The sequence below is a fragment of the Antedon mediterranea genome, chromosome 6 (genome assembly GCF_964355755.1).
Source record: "Antedon mediterranea chromosome 6, ecAntMedi1.1, whole genome shotgun sequence".
NCBI lineage: Eukaryota > Metazoa > Echinodermata > Crinoidea > Comatulida > Antedonidae > Antedon > Antedon mediterranea.
In genome coordinates this window covers 25,971,432-25,996,759 of record NC_092675.1, presented here as the reverse complement: position 1 = coordinate 25,996,759, position 25,328 = coordinate 25,971,432, and the positions used below count along the sequence as shown (strand labels likewise).

The window sequence follows — 25,328 nt, the reverse complement described above, 5'->3', positions numbered from 1 at the left end:
ATTTTATAATGTATAAATATTTTGTAAGTAATTGATGCTATTAATTTATTTACTAAAACATATTATAGATTTATTTACATACACTTTTCCAATATGTTGCCTTAGAATTAGAGCAGACGTTTTTTCTGCTATGTCACACTTTTAAAACTCCTCATTTCTTTTTTGGAAAGAAAGACAAAAAATAATAATATGAACGCGCAAGATGAATTAGGTAAGTAGGAGTATTTTTGTACGTTTATGAAATGCATTAATTAGGCTTAGGCCTAGTTTGGAGACCTTACTTGTTACTCTAGCTATAGCCTCTCTCTGGCTGGGCCTACATAACTCCTAGGCCTAGCTAGCTAGGCCCTAGCCTAGGCCTAACTTAACTACTAGGCTAGCTAGCTAGTAGGGCCTAGTACACAGTAGGCCTATGCCTCAGAGTAGTAGTAGACCTGTAGGCCTAACTAGGCCCTAGTAACTAGGGGCTAGGCTAGAGGTTAGACCGGCCTACTACTATTGTGTACTCGCTACGCCTGCCCTGCCTGCTGGACGAACAATTTAACATTATAGCTCTTTGTATTCAAATTGTGCAGTGCGATTTGAATTTGATTAATTAACAAAACATGCACAATTATAATTGCAAAAGGTAATGAACCCGTGTACAAATTTAAATTGCACAAACAAATCCTGATACAATACATATAATGGAATACATATTCAGAAAATACAATGTCTGAGTACTATATAGTGTTTTCATATATTAAATAAAAAATAATACATTATGATTTATTTTTATAGCATTATTAGAGCGTGTGTTTCTACGTGTTGGGTCTGTTACATCGGATGAAGAATTGGAGAAGTTTATTAACAGATTTTTACCACCGGTTTTACTTAAACTAGCAAGTAAGCATGCTGGAGTCCGCAAGAAGGTAAATAAATATTTGGTGCTGTGTAAAACGAAGTCAAATGTCGTGTTTAATAACAATAACCATAGATTACATATTCTGAAAGAAAGTATTTTAGAAAATGTATAATGTAATTGAAGATTAATACTCAAAAAAATATTCAACTATACATCCATCCACATTAAAACAAAACAAATTCTGAACACCAACATTGTTATTATATCTTTATATCTTTACATAAAAATCTATTCAATAAAAGTCAATCTTTTTTTATATGTATTTCCACAGGTTATACAGTTATTGGCACATATCAATAAACGGTTAAAGAGCAGGCCACAGGTTCAGTTACCAATGGAGTCATTACTTAATCAGTATAAGGATCCAGCTAACACCTCTTTTGTGACAGTAAGTGTTTCTGTTTTTAAGTAAATCAATAATTACTCAATCGTTTTTTAAAAGATGCCTTCTTGTATAGCAATAACAATAATCAGTTGTGACCATTTATTTTACTGTTTGTTTACGAAGTGCAGTGTTGGGTAGATGGCAAAGAGTTATTTCTAGAAATGATCCCATTAATGGTTAATAAATTCAATTTGAATTATTTTCTTAATTATTTTATTTATTAATAATGTAATAACATAATCTTATTGAATGAATAAAGCCTCAAAAGATATGACTCTAGAATTGTCTTTAGTAATATTATTGATATATATTCAAATTCAAATATTCTTTATTCATCCTCAATCATGAAAATATACAACAACAATATATGAGAACATAAAAAAGATGAAAAGGAAACACATAAAAACTCAAAAGAGCTTGATTAGTTGTGTCCCCCTATGTCCCTAAAAACTAGCCTAAAAACTAAAACATAAATAATAAAAAAAGCTAAATCCTGCAACAAGTATTATTTTTAAAATTATTTGTAAAATGATAATAAATGTTCTTTAAACAATGATTTAAATATATATATTGATTTGGTACTTTGTAGTTCGTAATTCAAGTCATTCCACAATTTGGGTCCCACACATGACACAGTAAAACTAGTAGAAGTACGATTACGTTTTCTGAGTCTCATTTTGTCTTTAGATCTTGTATTATAATTATGGTAAGAACCATTTTTAATAAAGAGCGATGAAAAACGCACATCCTGATTAGTAGTAACATTATACATGAAAAGCCCAATTTGGTACTTATTGATATCCGCAATTTTAAGAAGTTTAAATTTATAGAAACATTCAGTCATTGAATCATTAAACTTTGACCATGTTATAGCTCGTAATGCCATTTTCTGGAGTTTAAATAACTCATCTAAATAACTTGGAAATGTGCTACACCATATTATGTTGCAATAATTTAATACTGGTTCAATGAGTGATTTGTATATTGTCCAGAGAGCATAGGTTGGTAAAAAATGTCTTACTTTATATAGTATGCCTACATATCGAGATATTTTTTTTTTTTTTTTTCCTAGCTGTAACATTGATGTGGTTTTTATATGTGAGAAATTCATCAATATGTACTCCAAGGAATTTAGTCGATTTAACTCTATCTATTCTTTTATTGTTGACATAAATATTTACATTCTCTAAATTACTTGGATTTCGCTGATTGCGGAAAATTATGTAATTAGTTTTTTTAACGTTAATTGATAGTTTATTGCACATGAACCAATCCGAAACATTTTTTAGTTCACCATTAACTAGTTCTATGAGCGTATCCAAGTTTTCGTGAGATGCAGATATGTTTGTGTCGTCAGCAAATAAAACAAAAGATAACGAGTTTGAGCAATTAAATACATCGTTAATGTACAAAATAAAAAGTAGAGGCCCCAGAATTGAACCCTGTGGTACACCGCAATTTATATCCTGAAATAATTTAATATTATTAGTATTACAAATTAGTTTTAACCATATATAATACAAATACTGTATTTAATTAAGTTGATTTTTGTTTACAGAATTTTACAATTATGTATTTAAAAGATGGTTACAGTCGTTTACAAAATGAGAAAAAAGGTGCTCTTGTGAGCTCTCTTATCCAGTGCTTAGATAATAAACCAACTCACCAGCAACATCTGTAAGTACACAATTTATTTCAACCAACCATAATTTATTAATTGAATATACTACAGGTGGATATGAGACACTAAACACATTCTAACTTCCAGACACAACCCCAGCCCAAATCCGATTTTGGTATTTAAAGTTGAATACTAGATTTTGATTAATTATTGTTTAAATTATTTTTCCAGCCTTATGCAAATGATTGTATCAGCATTGCCAAATATTGAGATGCCTAGAGACGTTGACAAGAAGAAGGCTCTATTTCCGGTATCGGGAAAACCAGAGGTTTCCAAACTAATGCTGGATTTCATGTTTGACTATCTTTTATTGCCATACACATTCAGGTAAGATGACTGGTAACATTTTATTTTTTTTGTTTTTATGCCATTGTTTAATCTAATTTATTATGTTTATTGTTCTATAAAAATTATGTAGTTTTCTGTCACAATTTGGCCATCATCCCTAGAAGTGGTTCATAATTAATGTGCTGATGAGAACCATGTTGTTAGTTGCGATTTGTCACTTCAACAAAAAATAATTGTTATTTGTTTAACCTGAGAGTTAAAAGACTTTACCAGCAGCAACAGTTCAGTTTACTTTAAAACATTATGTGTGTATAACCATTAATCATTTGGTTACTTTACAGTTTAGTACCAGTAACATCTACAGGTGGTGTGGTTGAACCAGTAAGACCTGCCTCAGCTACTGCTGGAGAGGCTACCAACACTGTAAAACTGAATGTCCCACCAGGCCTAAGTGTCAATTCACTCAAGAAAGTGATTGGAGATCGTATTCCAGATGGTCAGGATATTGAATTGGTAGTTTGTTTTAATAATACTTTTTTGGCTGACACCATTTGCTGGAAATCTTTAGAAATCCAAACTTTTTAATTTATGCTTTTAGGAACTTTGCATACAAATGTTCAAAATGCATCAAAAACTAGTTTTTCTCTACTTATGACAATATCAGACTTGAAAACATCAATGGGGCCCAGAAAAATGTTAGACATTGCTTTATTTTCACATTTTCCTACGGTACCTTTACTTCCATATACTAAAACAACTATAATCAATTTGCTTTTCTAGCGGAAAGTTGGTATTGTCAAATTTTTAAGTGCAGATATCCTGCCAGAGAAAGATGTGATTTGCCATTTGATTGTGGCTACAGCAGACACTCGTTACAAGTGAGTAAATTCACAGAGACCTTGGTATAGACCTACAACTTATAATAAGCAAAGCTCAAAACGTGAGCCACAATGTATATGCTACCATGCAGTTAATGGGCACTTAGATGTGCCAGATGACAGCCATGTTAGACCTCCTAATTACCACCTAGCTTCATTGCCACTTAGTTGTCCCTCTAGTATTTATAACATTATCTCTATGTTCTGAGTGGATTTTAAAAATATTTGTTAGCTTTTAATACTTTTACTCCTCAGTTGCCAGATTACCATAACCATTTCTCTGTTTTAAAAACAATTAATAACTATTTTTTTAATTTGGTAGATTGCAATGGTAAATTTATTAAATTGGTTTTTTTCATAATTTGATTTATGCTCTCTAATTTTGTTTTCAGAGTAGTAACAGGGGCAGAAATTTTAATTAAACGATTTCAGAGGTAAGCATGAAAATAGGAATACAATATCAAAAATGTTCAACTTGTTTTTAAATTTCTTTTTATCTTTTTTCTGTTACGGAAGACTGGAACATAAATGGTACAAAATGTTCTACTTCTTTTGAATTTTCAATTCAATTTTTATTTATATTTTGACACCAATTTTTATCATATTATTATTTATTTTTAGTGAGGTAGACTGGAATGATTCTGAAGTGATAGATCAGCTTTACACTTTATTTCTTGGCAATGAAGTTACAACAAAAGTGGTAAATACACTCTTATTTGTTTATTCTATTTGTTTATTTATCTGTTTCGAATCTGAATCTATTTATATCTTTTTTCAGTAATAATATACTACAGTATTTATTAGGATTAATGTTTCAAGGATTTTCTTTTATTTCAGGAAAACATGCCAGCTGATGACAAACGACCAGCAGTGGCAACAAGAATCAAGTTAAAGTTGTTCCCATACCTACTCAAGTCAAGGGAAGCAACCAACCATACTCATCAGTTACTAAAGGCTAGATACTTACTTGTTATGTTAACCGTCCTCATGATTGAGGACACCAGGCCGTCAGTGACTGTTCAGTTGAAATACAGAATAAAGAAGATTATTATTATTATAGTGATTTATATAGCACTTTTTCCAAAGACCAAAGCGCTGTAAACATTTTAAAAATAATTTACAATTCAAAAATTACACACAAAAAATTATAAATGACATTTGCCAAGTATTTGTGAACATTTTTGAGCAAGCATGTGTATATGTCCGCATGTGAAAAGTTCTGTTTCCTTTTAGATTTTTGCCATCCATGTTGTTTTGATCTTCCTTTTATATGAAAAGATATAAAATGGGTTTATAGTTTTTAATTTTTATCTTGTATTTACTGGATACTGTAAACAGGTGATTTCTGAATGTGTTAGTGGAGAAACTAGTCATGATAAACTAAAACTTATGGGCCTCCAGTTTGTACACCATGTGTTCACGTACAGCAGTGAGGCGAGCTTGAACACTGTGGGACCAGTACTAATGCCAATGATGATAGAAGGTACACAAACTATCACAGTGAGTATATACAGTATATACAACTATTAAAAACATATAGAATATTGTTTATATCTATATCCAGCTTTTGTTACAAACAAATAATTTCACATTACTAACATGCATACAAAATACTTTATTTCCCACAGAAAAGCAAACAGAAAGGACTGGCCTACACAGCAGTAGCTAAATTATCAAAGTAAGCAAAAGTAATTAAAATGAAATTCTTATAATTAAATCTATTTTGTGATATGTTTTTCCTGTTTAAAAGCAACCCATAATAAAAGGTTAAGTCTCGAAAGATAATCTAGAAGGTAATTCTAGGAGATAATTTTAGGAAATAATTCTATGTTACCTGTTATTAGACAACAAGTCCTTCTAAACGTAGGCCTGTATGTGGTAGGCTACTATGCTAGGCCTACTGACAGTCAGTCATATTAGACTAGTTCAAGCCAGCGCCGTGCTTGCAACATGCAGTAGTCTCAAGGTCTACAAGCACCTACTTTCCGTCACACCGCTCATGAACTCCGCGCACTGTGTAAATGGGACAAGTCATGCGGCTTTCCGCTTACAATTACCGTTTACTGTAAATTGGCCTTTGCAGTGTCAAATGTGAAAATATGTTTTAATATTAATAGAGAGTAAATTACACCTATTTGAGTTAAAAGTTTACCTATCATTTTCTATAATTTCAGGAGGCTGCCAGAACTAGTTACAAATGACATCTCAATAATACAGAGCTTCTTTGATTCACTGTGCAAGGTACTCAATTCGTTTTTTTACACTAGAAATGTCAAATTGCAAGTGATTGCTGCGAGTAGTATCTATAGCATAACGATGGTTTTGATTACGCAGGACCCTCCTGAAGACTCAAACCGATATTAGAATGCTTCTCATTGGATGACAAAAGACCTCTCATGAACTATGCAGTGTACAATCATTCGTCACCTGAAATAATTGATTTCTTCTGCAGAAAGCAAAAGCTGTAAACTTTGCCTAGGTCATCTTAGGCCAGACAAACCATGACCTTTCAGATCTGACAAGCAATGAAGCATAGCAGGAGGTCAAATTGCTGTCCAGAATATAAATAGTTCCTACGAAGCAATTAATATTTGTACTAACAAGATACAGTACCTGCATCAGACCGTTTAAACACCGATTATTTTTATTAAACGAGATACTTTTATATTTTTATAGTTGTGTATGTTTTTTGTTTTATAGGAAGACCCAGAGATGCGTATGCATATCCAAGAGTCTTTGTCCATGATGGCCGATTCTTTTAAAAACATGGCAAAAGCTAATCTCATGGCGATGGAAGCGATTATTATGACTAATGCAGAAAAGGTAAAGAATATTTGTATTGAATTTGAGAATGAATGAGATTTCTACTAATGTGATTAAATGAGTTTATTAAGAAGATATTATTTCAGATACATATTTTTTAAATTCTTTTTCGATTAAATTTTTTTGTCTGGTTTTGATTATCTCCATTGTATTATTGTGTTTGAAAGGTTCTGATTTTTTAAACATAAGTGTCAAAGTGGCCTTTTACTTTTAATATATATATGTTTATTAGTTGAGGTGAGATTTTTTTATGAGTTGAAAAATTGACTGCTCTATTCAACGAGGTGAAGCCAAGATAAATAGAGCAGTATTTCAACTCATGAAATATTGTCTCCATTCAACAAATACAAAACATGAATGAATTATATGTTATATACATTAAACCCACCTACTGTACTGTGAGGCCTAGGCCTAGTCTGCTCTCTGCATTCCTTCTTAGCGGTACATAAATGGCAAGTATATGTTCTATTTCTGGTTTTTTTTCCACCATTGCACTTCTTGTATCGTTTTTCCCATACTGAAGCAAATCTGACAAATGATTTAAAACTATGTTAAGTGCTAAGTGTCCAAACAATGTATTTATTTCTCTGATTTATCGAGTTCCATTTTTAATTTCAAATGGGCAGCACTAAAGAATATCAAAATGCAAGGATAACCATCATTTTGTATTTTCAGGCTGAGCCACAAGCCAGACTAGCTGCTGCCCAGTATGCAGCTCAAGTGTTTCCCTCTAATCATATCCCATCTAGATATGTACTACTTCTCAACACCGCTGATAGGTGAGTCCAGGAGTCAAGATTCAATTAAAACATGTTCAGGTCTAGTTTATATAACTCTATACTTATAGCATGCATAAATGAGATATCAAAATATATATTTTATAGTTATTTATTATGTTGATAATCTATTTCAGCAAAGAAGATATTCGTCAGATGTGTTTGAAAGCAGTGCATGTTGGGATTAAACATGATTTGTCCTTACCGAGTGACTCACCAAAAGGTTCTGATTTAATGCCTAGTTTTCAGGAGATGGCTCATTATACATACCAACAAGTAAGTGAATGCATGGGCCTGGTGGTGAGATACTTGCCTACAAATCTTATCGGGGTGGATTAATGATTAACATGTTCGACTGCCACTCCCTGTTGGATGTCAGGATTTGTTCTTATGACAAAACAACAATTGTAGAGCATTTTGTGTGTTTGTCTTGTGAAGAGATTATCTCCTGTGTATTAGGACCGTGAACAAATTCACTCACGATAATCTTTGGCAATGTGTCTTAAAATAAGATAATAACATAAGTTTCAGGCATATTTCTCACAAAAACCAGCACTTTCCTATGTTGACTAGAATATCTCCACATTTGCCCTGTGAAATCTGTTCTTGTATTGTATACTGACAAAAATTAATAACCGAATTGAGTTGTTATAATGGAATAAAATATGTCAATGTTTTAAACACGTTTAAGAGTTCTTTTTGGTTTCATTTACTTTAAAAAATGATTGGTTAATCATCTTGTAGAATCAATAAATGTAACAGATTGTCTTTCTTTTTTTAATATTGAATTATCAATGTAGGTAGTTGTATAAAATCTTATACATTATTTCACAGGCTAAATTACGACTTAAAGGAAAGTCTAGAGTCACCATTGGAACAATGGTTATTCCATTTACACCAATTGTCTTTAACGAGATCATCTTTTACCTGAGGTCAACGCTAGTTTATGAGACAGGTGTGACCCCTGTAATGGATGCTCTGGAAATGCAAGATCAAGCCCCTGGTCTGTACTGCCATGTTCAGGAGATGCTCAAAGGGCCTGGACGAGGGACCTTAATTAATTATGTCGACCTCATCATGGAGCTTTTAAAGGTGTCTGCGGAACCTCAAGCAATGTACTGTCTTGTAGAGATCGTTTCAATTGCTACAGATCTGTTTGCTGATATGTTTTTAAAGAAGCTTGACTGGATCAAGGTATTAGCGGTTTTTACCTTTTTATTCATTTTTATTGCATTTTTTTATTTAATTTTTCATTTTTAATTAATTAATTTTCAATTAATTTTTATATTGTGCGTTCCAAGTATTGAAAACCATTTTTCTTATGTTGTAAACGAAAACAATATTTTCAGCATTCTAAAAAAAAAAAAAAAAATAGTGAAAAAATAAAATAAAAATTAAAAAATTATCTTTATTTTTCTGTATCCATATATTGCAAAAACAACCCCCATTTCAGGTACTTTACTTATATTTTAGAACTACCCTTTGAAAAAAGTTAAGTAAATAAATAAATAAATAAAGACTACTGTATTGTGACCCTTACGACCAGTTTTTATTTCCTGAATGTAAATATTAAATTCATGATATCTTTTTCGTGATTCAGAACCTTATGAAATCTGGACGCGAGGCCATTCGTGATCTTTCAGCTCAGTTGATGTCAATCGTGGCTAATGCATCTGATGAGAGACAACTAACTGCCATCATTACTGATATGCTCAGTCTGGCAAAAACAAAGGTAAATTTTTAATAGTAATTCACTTAATAATGCAAACACTTCATTCTGGAATTTATAACCCACAGAAAAACATAGCTATGTACAAAGCATTAATCAATTACATTTGTTTATTTCAGTCCTATTATCATCCATACAAATAATATAAACAAAAGATCCCTAACAAATCAAATTTTTATTTCTATAGAAATGCAGGTCTAAAGCTCTGTCTACACTATCAAACTTTTTGTGACAACAAAATGTGATGTGCCTATATATGGACATGATGATGTCATATCATTACCATACTTAAGCATCCACTACCATATTTGGGCGCATCACATTTTTTTTTCTCCACTAGTTTTTATATACAGTATGTACAAAAAAAATTGCTCAATGCATTTCACAATGGCTATACCGTTATAGTATCTATTTATCTCTGTATAATGTAACATTTATATAGTGTTTGCAATATCATTTTCGTTAAATTTAGAGTCTTGAAGTACAGCATGGAGCCATTTTAGGCTTAGGCTACACCATTGGTAGGCGATATCTACTAGACAGAAAGCAAGATATCGTTGTGGAAAATATGGAAGTTGATGATGAGCCTGCTACTTCACAGAGTCTAGCTGAAGTTATACAACAAGCTGTAGTCTTTATAGGTTTGACTTCTTTAAATTGAAGTTTTTTTTAATATATGACAGAGGTCCCACCTTTGAAAAATGAAATATAAGGAGCATATAAAATTAAAGTTTCTTGTGGACTTTATTCAATCAATCGTAATATATTTTCATATTAATGATAACCATAAATAACGTGTTGGTACATTGATTTGTACAAAATAATATTGATTATAAAATATATACAGTGACTATTTACAGTAATGGTAATAAATAATAATAAAATTGTGATGATTTATAAGTACAGCCAATCATCAATGACAAATAAAAATGATTATGTGGCCATTAAGGGAACTGTTGAGACATAGTAACCATTGGGTGTGTCAGTCCCATTGTTTTCATATACTTGTAGAAGCAATAATCATTCAATCTATTTATTTCATTTTGCAGCAAAAACTTTAGATAAAGACCAAGAAATATTATGTCTAGGTGCCTGTACAGCCATTGGTGAAATTGGCCGCAACGGAACGCTCCCAGTTCCAAGAGCAAGCAAAACTCAATTAGCCAAAAAGAGTAATAGCAAGAAAGATGATATCAACAAAGATAAAATCATTGATACAGATGAGGCAGTAGAAGATATGAAAGTAGAGGGGAATGAAGATGATGAAATAAATCTGTTTTCTATTGTCAAGAAACTTAGTTCTAAACTTTACTCCATCAAAATCCCACATAAGGTACTTTAATTAGTATAAATAAAATACAGTAGCTGCATAGATAAAAAAAATGTTAAATCTGCCCCAATGTAAATTTATTAACACAACACTTTAATTAGTATGCTAATGTATGGTAGGTAATAAAATATTACATCTAGAACCCCACTTCATGCGAAGTATTGACCAATCACAAATGACAGTTTAGATGATTATAATGTTTGCATTGTTCTGTTGCATCCTAATGACTAAAGCTTAATCATTATGTAATGTGACTGCTGATAATTAATTTTGTCTTACTTAAAAGTAATATTTTAATAAAAATGCAATTAATTTAATGATATTGCACCAGTGGTGTAATATTTGGATACAATTGTTCAAAATGTATTTAACTAATACTAAATTAATGTAACAATTTTTGTCTTGTAGTTAAAGGAGAGAGCTTGCAAGAACCTTGGCTTTATACCAATCGGAGATCCTGATTTTCCTCATACACAAGAGGCTTTGATGTTACTGATGAAAACTGCAAATGTAAGCTTTGGAAAATAATTTACGTATACTAATAAACTTCTGGTTTTAAGAAAGTTTCTTATTTGATATTAAGAGCCCTGCTACTCTAACTATGACTAGATTCCTCTATAACTTCCTATAAGCCATTGTGACAGCCAGTTAATTTCTCTGCATACCAGTATCCATCTCTAGTACATCAATGTATGCGGTGCTGGTCTTCCTTGTTTTTCAAGCCCATGTTTTGACTACCACAGCAGAACATCTGAAATGATTTCTTCTTTTATTGCGAAGACAGTGTCCTGCAAATGTTACCATGATTAAAAACACTGAATTACTGTACTCTTCGAATTTGTTTTCCTAGACCAAGCAGATAGAACTACAGTTTACTGTCGGAGAAGCTATTAGCCAGGCAGCATTAGCAGTCCATTGTCCTGCCAGGAGAGATGTCTGGAGACAGGAAGAACTGACCCTTGACCTTACTGTGGAAGAAGCAGCAAAAGATGAAGTGGAGTGGACCTTAGTAAAAATCTTGAAAGAATATGTCACATGCGAGAATCCACATAAGAAACAGGTAGATAAAAGATAGTCGGTGCAGTTGATTTGGAAATTCCACAAAGTTTTTACCTTTTTTGAAAAACCACTTGTTTGGTCCCAAACTAGTTTATATTTAGAGAGGGCGCATTATTAAGAAAATGACGTCATTTTAGGACCATGTGAGGAGGTATCTTGCATTAGGGAGGAGAGGATGTATGATCACAGCTAGTGACTTTAATTATAGGATATTGACATATATTGTTTAATTTTTGATATTTACCTGAATTGTTTATGTACTGCAGATAGCGGGTGACTTTGCTATTTTCGGTAAGCTGCATTCCGCTACATTTATTGATCAATAACTCATACAGATTTAATGTTATTAGGCCAAGTTCTATTGAGACGCCATTAATTTCGGTTATGTTACCTAGCTAGGCCTAGGCCTATATATATTGATGAGATATGGCTTTGACCTGTTGTACCTTAATTTAATTATTTACTAAGTATTAGTATTAATAATTCATTGTTAAAGTTACTGCATTGCATTAAGCACCTGGATACTATAGTTATGATAATCTTCGCAAAACTTTATAGCTCATGTGATCATTTTAATTGATTTACGTATAGCTGTACAATGTCAATGGCATGTCGCGTCGTTGTAGGAGGAGGAGTTTACCGCAAGGATTTTGTTATCCGTTGCTATGACGACACGGTTTTGCATTTTTAATTAGTTTAAGGGATCGTCTTTTATATTGTTTGTTTTAACTTAAATACAAAACTTTTCAGTTTGACGCTTAAGGAGCCACATATATTGCTAGACATGCATTTATAGGTCATTGTTATGTTTTGTTTTAGTAATCTGGTTCACATTCAAGAAACAGGAATAAAGGAGCACCTTGGGTGTTGGACTTGAATAACGAATATCACTCGCATTATTTTTAGGGCAGTTACACCACTGTTAATCTCTCTTCAAGTATTAATGACGTCTGTTTCTTGTGTATTTAATAGGCTGCTTGTATTTGGCTGTTGTCAATGGTAAAGAGGTGTGGTGCCCATCCTGCATTAAAGTGCAGATTTAAGGAACTACAACAGGCCTTTATGGACTTGCTGAGCGAAAACAGTGGTGAGTATTTTACAAGGATTACATTAAGGTAACAAATATGATAACAATGTTGAAAATTATGTTGATGATAAGAATAGGGTGATGGTAATATGTTCATAAATTATGATTGTTTGTGTTAAATGTAGTGATAAACAAATTAATTATTAATTAAGGGAAACAATAATCAGAAAGATAATGGCAGTGAAGACAGATGACAAATATACAAAATAAGTTATCATTTACAGCAGCCACTGTTAACAAAATATTGAATGTGGTATAAACTAACAGTAATGATGGATATCTTTTTACAGAGTTTACACAGGATGTGGCTTCCAAAGGCCTAAGTCTTGTTTATGAGCAGAGCAGTGAAGAGGGCCGCAAAGAATTGGTTACTGCATTAGTGGATCGACTTATGACTGGTAAAAGGTAAAATGGAGAAAAAATGTTATTTTTGGATTTAGCCTTGAAAAGGTGTAAATCACATTACCTGTTTATTTCTTTACACCAAAACTAGTTAAATTCAATATCCAGTGCAAATTCACTCGGTTACAACTTGAATTTGCATTTTTTTAAATTTATTCCAGAGCTAAGCAGACCGTGACAGATGATACCAAGCTGTTCGATGAGGGAACTCTTGGTAAAAACCCCACAGGGTAGGTTAACATTCACTTATACTTAAGCCTAACAAATATTGTGCTGCCACCAACTAGCATAGGTGGTCTTTCCTTGCCTTTTATATTTTTGTTGTCTTCTTTGTATTGTAAATGGCAGAAAATTTAATAAATAAAAAATAAATAATAAATAAATAGCTTGACCAACTCAAATGTTTCATTATGTATTTCAGAGGTGGCCTTTCAACCTATAAAGAGCTTTGTTCATTGGCTAGTGATCTCAACCAACCGGATTTGGTGTACAAATTTATGCATCTGGCCAGTCACAATGCCATGTGGAATTCTAGAAAGGTATTTTAAATATATTTAGCATTATTTTACCTCGTATCTCCCCCATTAAGCATAAAATTGTTAAAATTGCAATTCTGAAATTGCTTCATGTAGATATACAGTAATTAATAAACTGAGAAGTGTCTATACTTTTAATTTCTTTCAAATAATTAATAGTGTTCATTTACAATGGTAACTATTGTCGATTTATAATTGATATTCGATCGTATTACTATCTAGGGGGCTGCATTTGGATTTGGAACAATTGCCAAGCAAGCCAGTGAGCAACTAGCGGTGCATTTACCAAAGATAGTGCCCAGGCTGTACCGATACCAGTACGACCCTAACAGACAGATCCAGCAAGCTATGACCAGTATCTGGTCTGCTCTTGTAACCGACGAGAAGAAGGTGACAGACCAGTATTTACTGGAGATACTGAAGGATGTTCAGGCAAACTTGACTAACCCTCAGTGGAGGAATCGTGAATCTAGCTGCAGAGCAATGGTGGATCTTTTGAGGAATCGAGATTTGGATAGTTTGGTTGGTGAACTTCCAGAATTATGGAGTACATGTTTAAGAGTCATTGATGATATTAAGGTACATGATTTTCACTTTATTATTTCTGTAATCTTTGGAAAATTCTCTAAAAAAATTATAATTTCCTTTTTAATTATGCTTATAGTATGGTATGTATATGATTTGTAAACACAAAAACCCAACAGGTTCAGCATACTTTTTAATTTAAGGAGTATATAATAACATTTGAGAATACTTGCAAAAAAAGTACTTCTCTGGTTGAACCACGACCACAACTTCTAGAAATCTAGATCATTGGCCTGGAATTCACCAAACTTGTGATGATACTGTTTTCTTTTAGGCAACGGTGAGAGAGGCTGCTGAGGGTGCTTGTAGACAACTTAGTAAGGTACAATAAAACATTGCATTTTTTTTTTCCGAAAAATGATTTTAAATAAATAAAAATAATATCATTGAGTTTTCCACAATAAAGTTAGATAATCATTTATTATTAGAAGGAACATTTGATATATATTTTACACTGTAGTAAAATGTATTTTTTTTTTTTGATTTTATACTATTACTTATGACAGGTGTCAATCAAACTATGTGATGTTGATAGAGGTAAGCTTGGAGTGGAAGCCATTGCATCTGTTTTACCGTGCTTACTCAAGGGTCTTTCAAGTGGAATTGATAAGGCTAAACAGATTTGGTAAGTTAGTTTGTTGTCGATATTAGTTTTTCGACCATGGTTTGGTGTCCTTAATTTATTTATTTCAATTTTTTTAATTTGCCAGTTTAAACTCTGACTCTTAAATACATATGAACAGACAAAGATTACAGTACCTCTACAGTATACACTCTAAAATATTATATAAACAATCAATAGCCAAGCTCCTGAAGATTAAGGTACTTCTCATAAAACCGTCTGTAGTGCATTAAATGTTCATGTTAAACTTAGTGTATTTGACTACTTATTGTTATTTAGTTGTAACATAGTTTTTAGTCGCGTGGAAGCGACTCTATAGTTCACTATGTCGGTCGGTCGGTCTGTCTGTCTGTCTGTCTGTCTGTCGGTCTGTCTGTCGGTCTGTCTGTCGGTCTGTCTGTCGGTCTGTCTGTCTGTCGGTCCGGTATCACTATGCGTTTTATCGCTTTATGATTTTAATCTAGCTAAGTCAATTTTTCACAGAATATTCCTTATGGCCAGGAATCGATGTGGTTATGTTTTCACGGTGCGCAATAAAAAATTACGCGGTCTACGCACGATTTAACGAAATCACGTTTGTAATCATATCTTCACAACCATGAATCACAATTAAATAAAATTTGGTACTCATAAATTTCAGGGCATAAATCATCATATGGCAATACAATTACGTGCGTAGCGCATGTAACGCATGCGTAAGCGCGCTTAAAATTTTCAAAATTTATTTTCGATGAAATAAGAGTACGTTTCAGGCAATTTTAAGCGTTTACAAAATTGCCATGAGTGCGCAGATTTTTGCGCGCGCACTGCGCGTTAAATGTTATTGCGCACTCTTCTTGCCCGATTTCTGTTTTCTTGACTTACTTTTCAACTCGAAATTACGTTATACGAGCACGTCAAAAGTGACAGGCTACGCACGTGTAAATTAAAAAAATATAAATGTTTTTAAACATTTCAACATTTTTAAACATGTTCAGTAATTTCGGTCAGTATAGTTCACTATGTCGGTCGGTCCGTCTGTCTGTCGGTCTGTCGGTCTGTTTGTCTGTCGGTCCGGTATCACTATGCATTGTAGCACGCGACTTAATGGCTGTTGGCCTTGTTTTTTTTATAATTATATAAATTCATGTTTTCATGTATTAGCCTGGATACGATTGTAAAGATTGCTAAGAATGCTGGTAAAATGCTAACACCACACATCCCACTACTGGTCATTGCATTGCTTGAATCTTTAAGTGGACTTGAAGATAACCGTTTGAATTATTTATCATCACGAGTCAGTGCAAACCAAGGAGTTGTTGAAAAGGTAATTTATAGTATATGATGATGACTATTATGTATATTATGTTAGTAGAGAAAGGAAATACTAATTAAATAACTAGAAATATTGATATTGAAGTATGAACTGATTTGTGTGATGTGCGCAAGTATGGTAGTGATATGACATCATCATGTCCATATCACACTGTTGTCACATAAAGTTTCCTGTAGAGAGAGCTTAAGTGTTAATAATGATAAGTGGAAAAAGAGTCAAGGTGACAAAACTGTACATTAGGTATTTATATATTAGGTGTTTATATGTTTTAATGTACAATAATATGTCATCTATTTTACACTTTTTCTTTGTAAAAGCTTGATGATATCCGAGTAGCAGCTGCAAAATCTTCATCAATGATGGAAACCATAACATTGGTGAGTTAAATATGTTTGTATACCGTATATTTATGCAGCAAAAATATAGAGTATGATGTGTACCTCACATTATTTTGCTTGTTTTTGCAACTATGTAGTTACTAAAAACTCTGTATTCTGTTTATTATAGTGCACAAAATATGTCGATAGTGAAGTGTTAAAAGAGCTTGTTCCTAGACTTATTGACGTCATCAAGTATGGAGTAGGAGTGAATACAAAAGTAAGTGGTTTCAACGTGATAAATAGTGTTTAAAACTGAAATGAATATGATCAAATTTCACATTCTTAAGCTACGCTATCAAACTAGTTTGACAAGAAGTGTGATGTGCCCAAATATGGTAGTGATGTGACGTCAAGTTGTCCATATATGGGCACATTACATTTGGTTGTCATAAAAGTTTGATAGTGTAGACAGTCAAGCTTTATGAAAATGCTTAATACTGATGCTCCTCCGTGTTGACTATGACTTACTGTACAGTAAAGAAAGTCTGTTTCCTCCCTCTACTTAATTTTGAATTCTTTCTAGGTAGGGGCAGCTAATTTTATGGTGATGCTTAGCAGCCATTGTCCGAGAGATCTTGAAGAATATGCAAGTAAGACTTATTTCATTAATATCATCATTGCCCTTGTACAGTACATTATCAGAAAAGACAGCATCAAGAACTTGGCCTTTGACTGGAAACATCAATTGGAAGAGGTAGTAAAAGTGTACTGTGGATGTCCAGCCTGACAGAGTGGCTTTACAAAAGGAGTACAACATCAGGAAGTGCAGGAGCTGCTGAAGAGAACAAGAAACAGAAAACTGTCATTGCCATTACATACGGCACCTACACAGATTATTGACCATTTCTTAGCTTTGAGTTATGGTCATCCATAATCATTAGTTTAAACCAAAGGTTCAAAACTGTTCATAATATGCATTTTTGTTTGTTGATATAGGCAAGATTCTAAGCAGTCTCCTAGCTGGTTTCAGTGACCGTAGCGCAGCTGTCAGGAAGAGTAATTCATCCGCAATTGGACATCTAGTTAAGGTATTGCTTTGTTTTATATATATAAAGAAAAAGTCTTTGAAGCATAAAATATTGTTTTAGAAATGAGTGGATCTTATAATGCATTCTGCGGAAATAACTTTAATATTTATTTTTTCAGGTAGCAAAGGATAGTAGTGTTGAAAAACTTCTTAACCGTATTAAATCCTGGTATCTGGAAAAAGATGGTATGGTTTTTTTCAAATATTTGTTGCTGTGTATATGTATCTATAAATATGTACTGTTAATAATAATTATGATAACATTTTTTTCAAATTTGTTACATAGATGATTCACTGAGAGATGCTTGTGGTTTGACACTTCATGCAATTTCACGGAGCAATTCAGATGTTTTGAAGAATCATGCATCAGTAGCTTTACCTTTGACCTTTTTAGCTATGCATGAAAAACCACAAAAAGGTTTGATATGTTTTCTTTAATCTTTTAATTTTTTGTTATGAATGTATTTCCATTTCAAACTCTAAACCTCTGTCTACACTATTAAGCTCTGTCTACACTATCAAAGTGTGATGTGCCAAAATATAGTAGCAATAGGCCCAAATATGGTGATATGACATCATCATGTCCATATGGGCACATTGTATTTGTTGTCACATAAAGTTAGTGTAGACGGAGCTTTAGAGTGTTACCTGTTATTCTTTAAAAGTATTCATAAATAAAATAATATAAATAAAACCCAATACTGTACTATTATTTTATTCTACATGATTATACTGTTGTTTTTTATGACATTTTATTTTTCCAAACAAACAGCAAATTCTGATCATGTGGAGTCTATATGGGAAGACATTTGGCTTGATTCAACACCAGGCACCGAGGGAGGCATTCGCCTTTATCTACCAGAACTTGTCACAATTACCCAAGATGCACTCGCTTCACAATCCTGGCCCAGGAAAGCACAGGGCGCAAGAGCAATAAGTACAATAGCTAGTAAGCTAGGGTCAAGCCTAACTCAACCACATCTTGGCCAGCTACTGAAGTTGGTTGTGAAGGGCTTAGCTGGTAGAACATGGGATGGGAAGGTAGGCAGAAATAATTTAGATTTGCAGATATCTTTATTATTTCAAAGCTTACAAAATAATAATATAATATAAGAATAATATGTAATATGTTTGTAAATGTATAGATTAAAATAGGTTAAAATGTGCAACGCGTTGAGAGCTTGCTTTGTGTTATATAAGAACGAACTATTATTAAAATCTGTTTAGATTTTCAATAGTTAATTGACGTTCAAAATGTCATTTCAAATGCAATATTACTATTAGATATACATTGTATTAAAGTTGGTATTTATCAATTGATAATTTACGATTGCTATGTTTAACAATGTCATCCACAGGAAGAGTTATTGAAGGCTTTAACATCCTTATGTACAAAATCAAAGTAAGTGAACATCATTAGTGTCTTCTACAATATAATTGAATTTAATTTGAGTACAGTACTAAACTGGAACGTTAGTTTATCTTTTTATATACTGTGTATATTTTACTACTGTGGTTTTTCAGATAGATTTCAGTTGTCACAATAATGTGTATTATATTTGTTTAGAGGTTCATTGGTAGTTGAGGGTGATACATCATCAGATCAGCCAACCATGGAAGATATCTTAGCAGCATTGTTGAAGGAATGTAAAAAAGAGAAAGTTAGCTACAAGGTGGAGGCCTTACAGTGTATGTCCACTATATTACTAACGCATGATATCGATAGGTTTGCAGACTTGGCAGAGATACTCTACCCTGTTATAGATAAGGTAGGATAGTGTCTATTTACTTATTCAATTATATACTGTATGTATGTATGTATGTCCTGTATAAACCAGCAATGTTTCATTTGTGAATGAAAACTATTGATGATTATTATTGTATGTCTGTTTTGTTTAATAAACAACCATATTGAAGTTGATATTTACTAGTCTCTACTGCCAGAATGATTTTACCAATCCTTTTATTTATATTTAGGCAAATTGCCAAGGATAACCATAAGTAAATTCATTCACTATCCTTTATATGGCACTCCCATTCACAAGAAAAACATAAACACAAGATGCTCTACATAAACAAAGTCTTTGGGAGTGGAGTTTTATATATATATAAAGGCTCTAGTCGATGTTGTTTTTCCAGTGGCCATAAACTCATCAGTAAAGACAATTGTGTTTTATTTGCTACACAATTTATTATTTATTTTTTGTACTTGTAATAAATATATGAAAATTTGTTATGCTATTATAGTCACCTTTTATACAAAAAGTTTAACATTTGTGTTTTCAACAATAAAATAATGACAGACAAAAAAGGAAGATGATGATGAAGAAGAAGAGGAAGAAGAAGACAGAGAAGCACAAGAAGAGCAGTTGATACTTGAGGAGTTTGCCTATGAAAGTCTAGGTAAAGCATGGCCCAAAACAAGGCACACTCAAGGTACTGTATGATGCTATACAATTGTTAAAAATAATACCTCTTCTTTAGGAAACCCCTATTCATTCAATTTCACATGAAACACCAAAGAACCCCAATTCAAGGAACACTTTAGTGGTTATACTGTAATATACCAAAATTAAAGGTAAGCTTATTGATCTCAATATGAACCACACTCAAAGTTTTCTATCAACTCAAATTTCAACTCAAACATTCACAAAACTAGTTTTAATTTTCTAAAATCTTGTATATAGTTTCATTCTGAAATGGAGATTTCCTGAAAACTGTTTAGTCCTATACCCAATAGTATCTGGTTGACTAAATATTGGTACATTCCATTATTCGTAATCTTAATTATCTACATACATTTTATTTGAGAAATTTATGAAGGAAATTCATTTAAATTATTGTTTAATTATTTTTCTAATATCTTTATTACCTAACATTTTGTTTTATATTTACTATATTAGAAATTCAACATGAACGGTTTTGTGGTTTAATGTGTGCTGGTGTAGAAATCAGTACCTTCAAGATACAAGTGCATATATTAAAGGCAATGTCACAATTCCTACAACGGTAAGTTATATATCAATTGGAAATATACGTTTGATTGTAAGTAGGGGTGACTAAACAAAGATTTTTTAATTAAAATTTTTTTTTTTTCAATTCAGTTTGGTATATTTACAAGGTAATCTCAGTTCTGAAGATGAAGTCGTTCTTAGTTCAATTTTGATCAAAATAGTTCCAGTTTTATGTAGCAGACTTGGTAAGTTTGGATGGTACCAAAAATAATGCATTATTTCCTGTATATTTTAGGTTATGTACAATGCCAGGCTTAATCATTTTTAATATAGCATTATATACCTATACCTATTATTATACCTGTATATAAAGAAGTTCAGACTTTATTTTTAATATAGCTTATACACCAAAATATGTGATATATTCTCAATTTGTTTATTTCAGCTATTATTAAGTATGTAGCTATTAGAAGATCAGCAGTAAAAATTATAGATGATATGGTTGCTAGATTATCAAGTGAGTATTTTAACACTTTAATGCTGACTTTTTCATACCATTGATATATTTTCGTTTTTAATTCTGACTGTCCTATTCAACTCGTCTCCGCCTTCTTAAATAGAATTGATTTATTCTTCTCATAGAAATATTCTTCTCCTTCAACTCATATACATAGGTTTTACACTAGTTTGTAATTCATTAACTATATCTTTTTATTACTACATTGAAACCAGATGAAACTGGTTTCACATTTCTCATAAACATTAATTATTTGTATACATTAATTATCTGTTCATTCTGTCACTTCCAGGTGCTGATGTGACTGTTCTTTTAACTAATAATTTACGTGGTCAATTGTTGGATGCTCTGAATAAGATGGGAGCTGATCCAGACAGACCATTGAGAGACCATGCTGCAGATGTCAGGAAGGCCATCTCTAGCTTGCCTGCCATACCTGAAGAGGAGGTGGAGGAAATGGCAACAGAAGCAGAGGCTGAACAAGAACTGAAGGATCAAGGGGATGTTACAGAGTAAAATAATAAACTAAGCATTTAAATCCCATAAGAGGATGTATGATTTCATTCATATTATTTTTACACAATTCTTTTTTGATGCAGTTATTTTAACTTAAGTATATCAGCTACAATGTTGAATTGATAAGAACAAAATATTAATTAGTTTATTTATTTTTATAATAGGCTATTATCATATGATTTATGTTATTAATTTTATTAAATTTTATTTTTTTTTCAAATTGAATTATCACCAATGAAACATATCAGCTGCTGTTAAATGAACATTTAAAAATGAAAATAGTAATAATCATATTAGTTTTTATATCACTATAATAGACTATATCAATTTTAAATGCTGTGGATGGCATTGGATTTGTTTATTTTGGTATCTTTAATACTAATAACCTTTTCACATCTGCATAAATTGTTACAAGTTGTAACCAGGTTTGATCTCCTGACTTGTTATATGTTTTAACACACGCACATGCGAGCCTTGTGAAATCGAATAGTTGCGCGCTATGTATTTGATTACTATGATTGGTCAGTTAATACCAGGGCAATACACACGCACGCAGTAAGAACTCGGAATAAAAACACAGGAGTCTTGTTGGTGTTTTTTTCTTCCGAGATTTTACAAGCGACCCATGTGAAATCATAGGAGATTTTCCGCAAAATTGTATTCACACTATGCAAACCTGGTTACAACTTCTTACAAGTTGTTACATTTTGCAGATTTGAAAAGTGTATAAATTACTATTATTTAATACTAAGTTTAATTAATTTATTTTTAAATACATTACTTCCCACCAATCACTTCCAGATTATAGTCTAATTTTGGAATTATTCAATGAATTTTAGATACAGTATAACTATACCTAAAAACAGATATGGCTTTTATTGAAAGATACTTGAACTAATATCATCTAGGACATACTTATATGGACACTTATAAGGCGAAGTACTTTGGCAAGTACTTATGTTTGGCTCCCACTGGGATGCAACACAAACATGTCAGCGCAACACAGGTAATTCGACCAATCACAATGTAAAGAATAGTGATTCATCATGTCGTGATTGGTCAAATTACTTGCGTTTTACTTACGTCCGTGTTGCATTCTTTTGTAAACATTGACATTAACAATAAGTGATTTTTAGAATGTTTTCATAATAAATTGATACATTTCTATTACATCTAATAACTGAGTGTCTCTTGTTGAATCTACAATCAAACTAGAAATTAAGAATGTTTGATTTATGTATATAGATATTTTTTTGTTACAAGATGTGACCCAAAATTTTGTCTTCATATAGAATTCATAAGTGTGTGCTAATTTGCTCGAAAGACAAAGTACAATCATACATTGGACATCGTATTCAAAACTACAATACACTGTAAAGCTCTCTCCACACTAGTAAAAAAAAAGTGTGATGTGACATCATCATTGTCCATATACTGTATGTGTACATCACATTTTGTTGTCGCATAAAGTTTGGTAGTGTAAACAGAGCTTTAAATAAAGTCTGATACAAGATACTGTTAATAATTATTATTTTGGTTAATGCCCTTTTTGAACAGTTACAAAATAAAACCATAACTAAAACATATTACAAAACATATATAATTGTTTATTTACTTTGCATAAAATGAGATGCTACACTACAGTATACTTAACATTCTGACCAGCATGTGTCAGCCAGCAAAATATGTCCCTTTAACAATGTTTCTCACCTTCCTTAAATTCTAAAACATTACCAAACAATGTACTATATTATTTATCAGTTCTAATGTTATTTACTTATTAATTTGTTAATTTCATTTTCTGCATTTATTTTATGCTCTATTTAAGTACTAGCATCTGTTTAGTTAAATATTATACTTCCTTTGACTAAATCTAGACAAGCGAAAGTGCAAAGTGGCGAAATTAATATGTTAAAGTAAGGTATATTGATCGAAGCATCAGGGAAGACTTGCTCTATAAAACCTACAGCATACCACATCACAGTACAATTTAGACGCTGTAAAACCGACTTCTTTTTCCAGTTTCTTGGCCTAATTATGATTCCAGGTGATTATATTTGATTAAAATTGGTTATAATGTACATACATAAAATGTATCAGATCAATATTATAAATAATCAGCTGACAAAATACACAACCTCTACTTCTCTACAAGTACTGCAATTAAAAATACAAAATAAATGAACCTACCAATTGTATTTACACTATGGAATGTTTCAAAAGCTAAAAATCATATTATAATTGATAATACAAAAATATGAATATGAAGTAAAATTTGCAATATTGTAAAGACACCAATAAAAATGTATTTAAAATATTTTCCTGAGAATATAAAAAATCTTTAAAAAAAAAACTACACTTATCCCATATACAGTATACAAATAAACACTGTGGACCGAGGTTTCCCTTTAATATTGTTTTGTCAGGAGTTATAAAAACTACATACAATTTTATATAATTACAAACATTACAATGCTCAAATAAATTGTGTCTATACTGGGTATTGAAGTTCCAACAGTTTCAATTTTTTCCTTATTTTTTACTATATTTTAACCTTTAAATTTAAATCTAAACAGGTTGGATTTATATATGTAAATAATTAACAATCTAAAATAAATGAAAAGTTGGTGGAAAAATGATTAAAATTACATATAAAAATAAAATGTTTATAAGTTAGATACTCTTGCTTTGGTGGGGTTTTCATCATTAAATGGGCGATAACTTTGGTCTTGTTTTAGTTAATCTCCTCAGCAGCCTTTAATGCCTTTAATGCTATAAGTAACCTAGACTGGGTCTCTTCAGGAAGATACTGTATCTGCTGAGAACCTGGAATATAAATAAATAAATAAGCTATATTATATTATTGTTCATTTCAAAAATTATACATTATTATTATTATTATTATTTATTGCCAAAAACCAGTTACAAACAAACAAAACACAGAAACTAAGGGAGTAGGCAGGAACCTAAAAGTGAACCTAATCACTATAACAAGAGTTCAGGTTCCGTACTCCCAAAGTAACAACAATGATATAAAATAAACTATATAAAAATATTTAAAAAACAAATAGACGAATCAACAGTGTCAATATAAAATAAACGGATAAAATACATAATAGTCGATTCAACATACATATGTTATGAATAACAAACAAAAACCAAAAGAGAAAAAAAAATATGAAAAAATATAACTTAATTCACATTGGGCAGTGGCGTATCAACTATGAGCACTAAAAGGCTAAACCCAGGGGCACCATAGCTTAAGGTGCCCCAGAGCATAAACAACCCTAATGCAATTCTCCAGCCCCAAGAAGTGTTAAACTAGGGACCATTTCCCCTGTGTACGCTACTGCATATAGGAGTTCAAATAGCAACAATTTAAGGCTAAATCTGCTTTTGTATCAAGAACTTAATTTCTGTACAAAGAAGATATTTTTATAAATCGGTTGAACATACCATCCCACTCTCGAACTTTTTGAGTGATAATATTCTTAAGATCTGGTAGCTGGCTCTGTTAATTAAATTAAAACAAAG

General features: G+C 31.9%; 2 protein-coding genes across 4 annotated transcripts in view; one reads left to right on the top strand and one right to left on the bottom strand.

Moving 5' to 3' along the window:
- Positions 1–147: 147 nt before the first annotated feature.
- On the top strand, positions 148–23,191 carry LOC140051306 (proteasome adapter and scaffold protein ECM29-like). Its single transcript, XM_072096475.1, has 44 exons — positions 148–211; positions 781–911; positions 1,176–1,292; positions 2,848–2,966; positions 3,142–3,297; positions 3,600–3,771; positions 4,039–4,136; positions 4,529–4,570; positions 4,758–4,836; positions 4,974–5,090; positions 5,475–5,636; positions 5,765–5,814; positions 6,311–6,377; positions 6,837–6,959; positions 7,635–7,738; positions 7,873–8,011; positions 8,570–8,929; positions 9,336–9,467; positions 9,937–10,105; positions 10,514–10,797; positions 11,203–11,304; positions 11,645–11,854; positions 12,826–12,940; positions 13,231–13,345; positions 13,504–13,572; positions 13,764–13,881; positions 14,101–14,457; positions 14,738–14,785; positions 14,970–15,088; positions 16,229–16,391; positions 16,718–16,777; positions 16,908–16,997; positions 17,304–17,370; positions 17,717–17,808; positions 17,927–17,993; positions 18,094–18,225; positions 18,580–18,848; positions 19,166–19,209; positions 19,375–19,576; positions 20,111–20,243; positions 20,711–20,816; positions 20,912–21,006; positions 21,207–21,278; positions 21,571–23,191. Exons 1-44 carry the CDS (start codon positions 190–192, stop codon positions 21,792–21,794), a joined length of 5,712 nt encoding a protein of 1,903 aa, XP_071952576.1. The 5' UTR covers positions 148–189; the 3' UTR covers positions 21,795–23,191.
- A 189-nt stretch (positions 23,192–23,380) lies between these two features.
- LOC140051304 (uncharacterized) overlaps positions 23,381–25,328 on the bottom strand; it is a 42,965-nt gene continuing 41,017 nt past the window's right edge. For all 3 annotated transcript variants that reach the window (XM_072096471.1, XM_072096473.1, XM_072096472.1), the window contains 2 exons: positions 25,251–25,305; positions 23,381–24,620 (listed from right to left, as the gene is read on the bottom strand). In XM_072096471.1, the coding sequence (XP_071952572.1) occupies positions 24,529–24,620; positions 25,251–25,305 (147 nt within the window). In that variant the 3' untranslated portion in view covers positions 23,381–24,528. The remainder of the gene's footprint in view (positions 24,621–25,250; positions 25,306–25,328) is intronic.

What these genes read in the sequence shown, in the direction of transcription:
- LOC140051306 (XM_072096475.1), top strand. Translation starts at nt 190, where the DNA reads ATGAACGCGCAAGATGAATTAG. An exon ending in GAACGCGCAAGATGAATTAG is followed by an intron (nt 212 to 780) that starts GTAAGTAGGAGT and finishes TTATTTTTATAG; the next exon opens with CATTATTAGAGCGTGTGTTT. An exon ending in CTGGTATCTGGAAAAAGATG is followed by an intron (nt 17,994 to 18,093) that starts GTATGGTTTTTT and finishes TTTGTTACATAG; the next exon opens with ATGATTCACTGAGAGATGCT.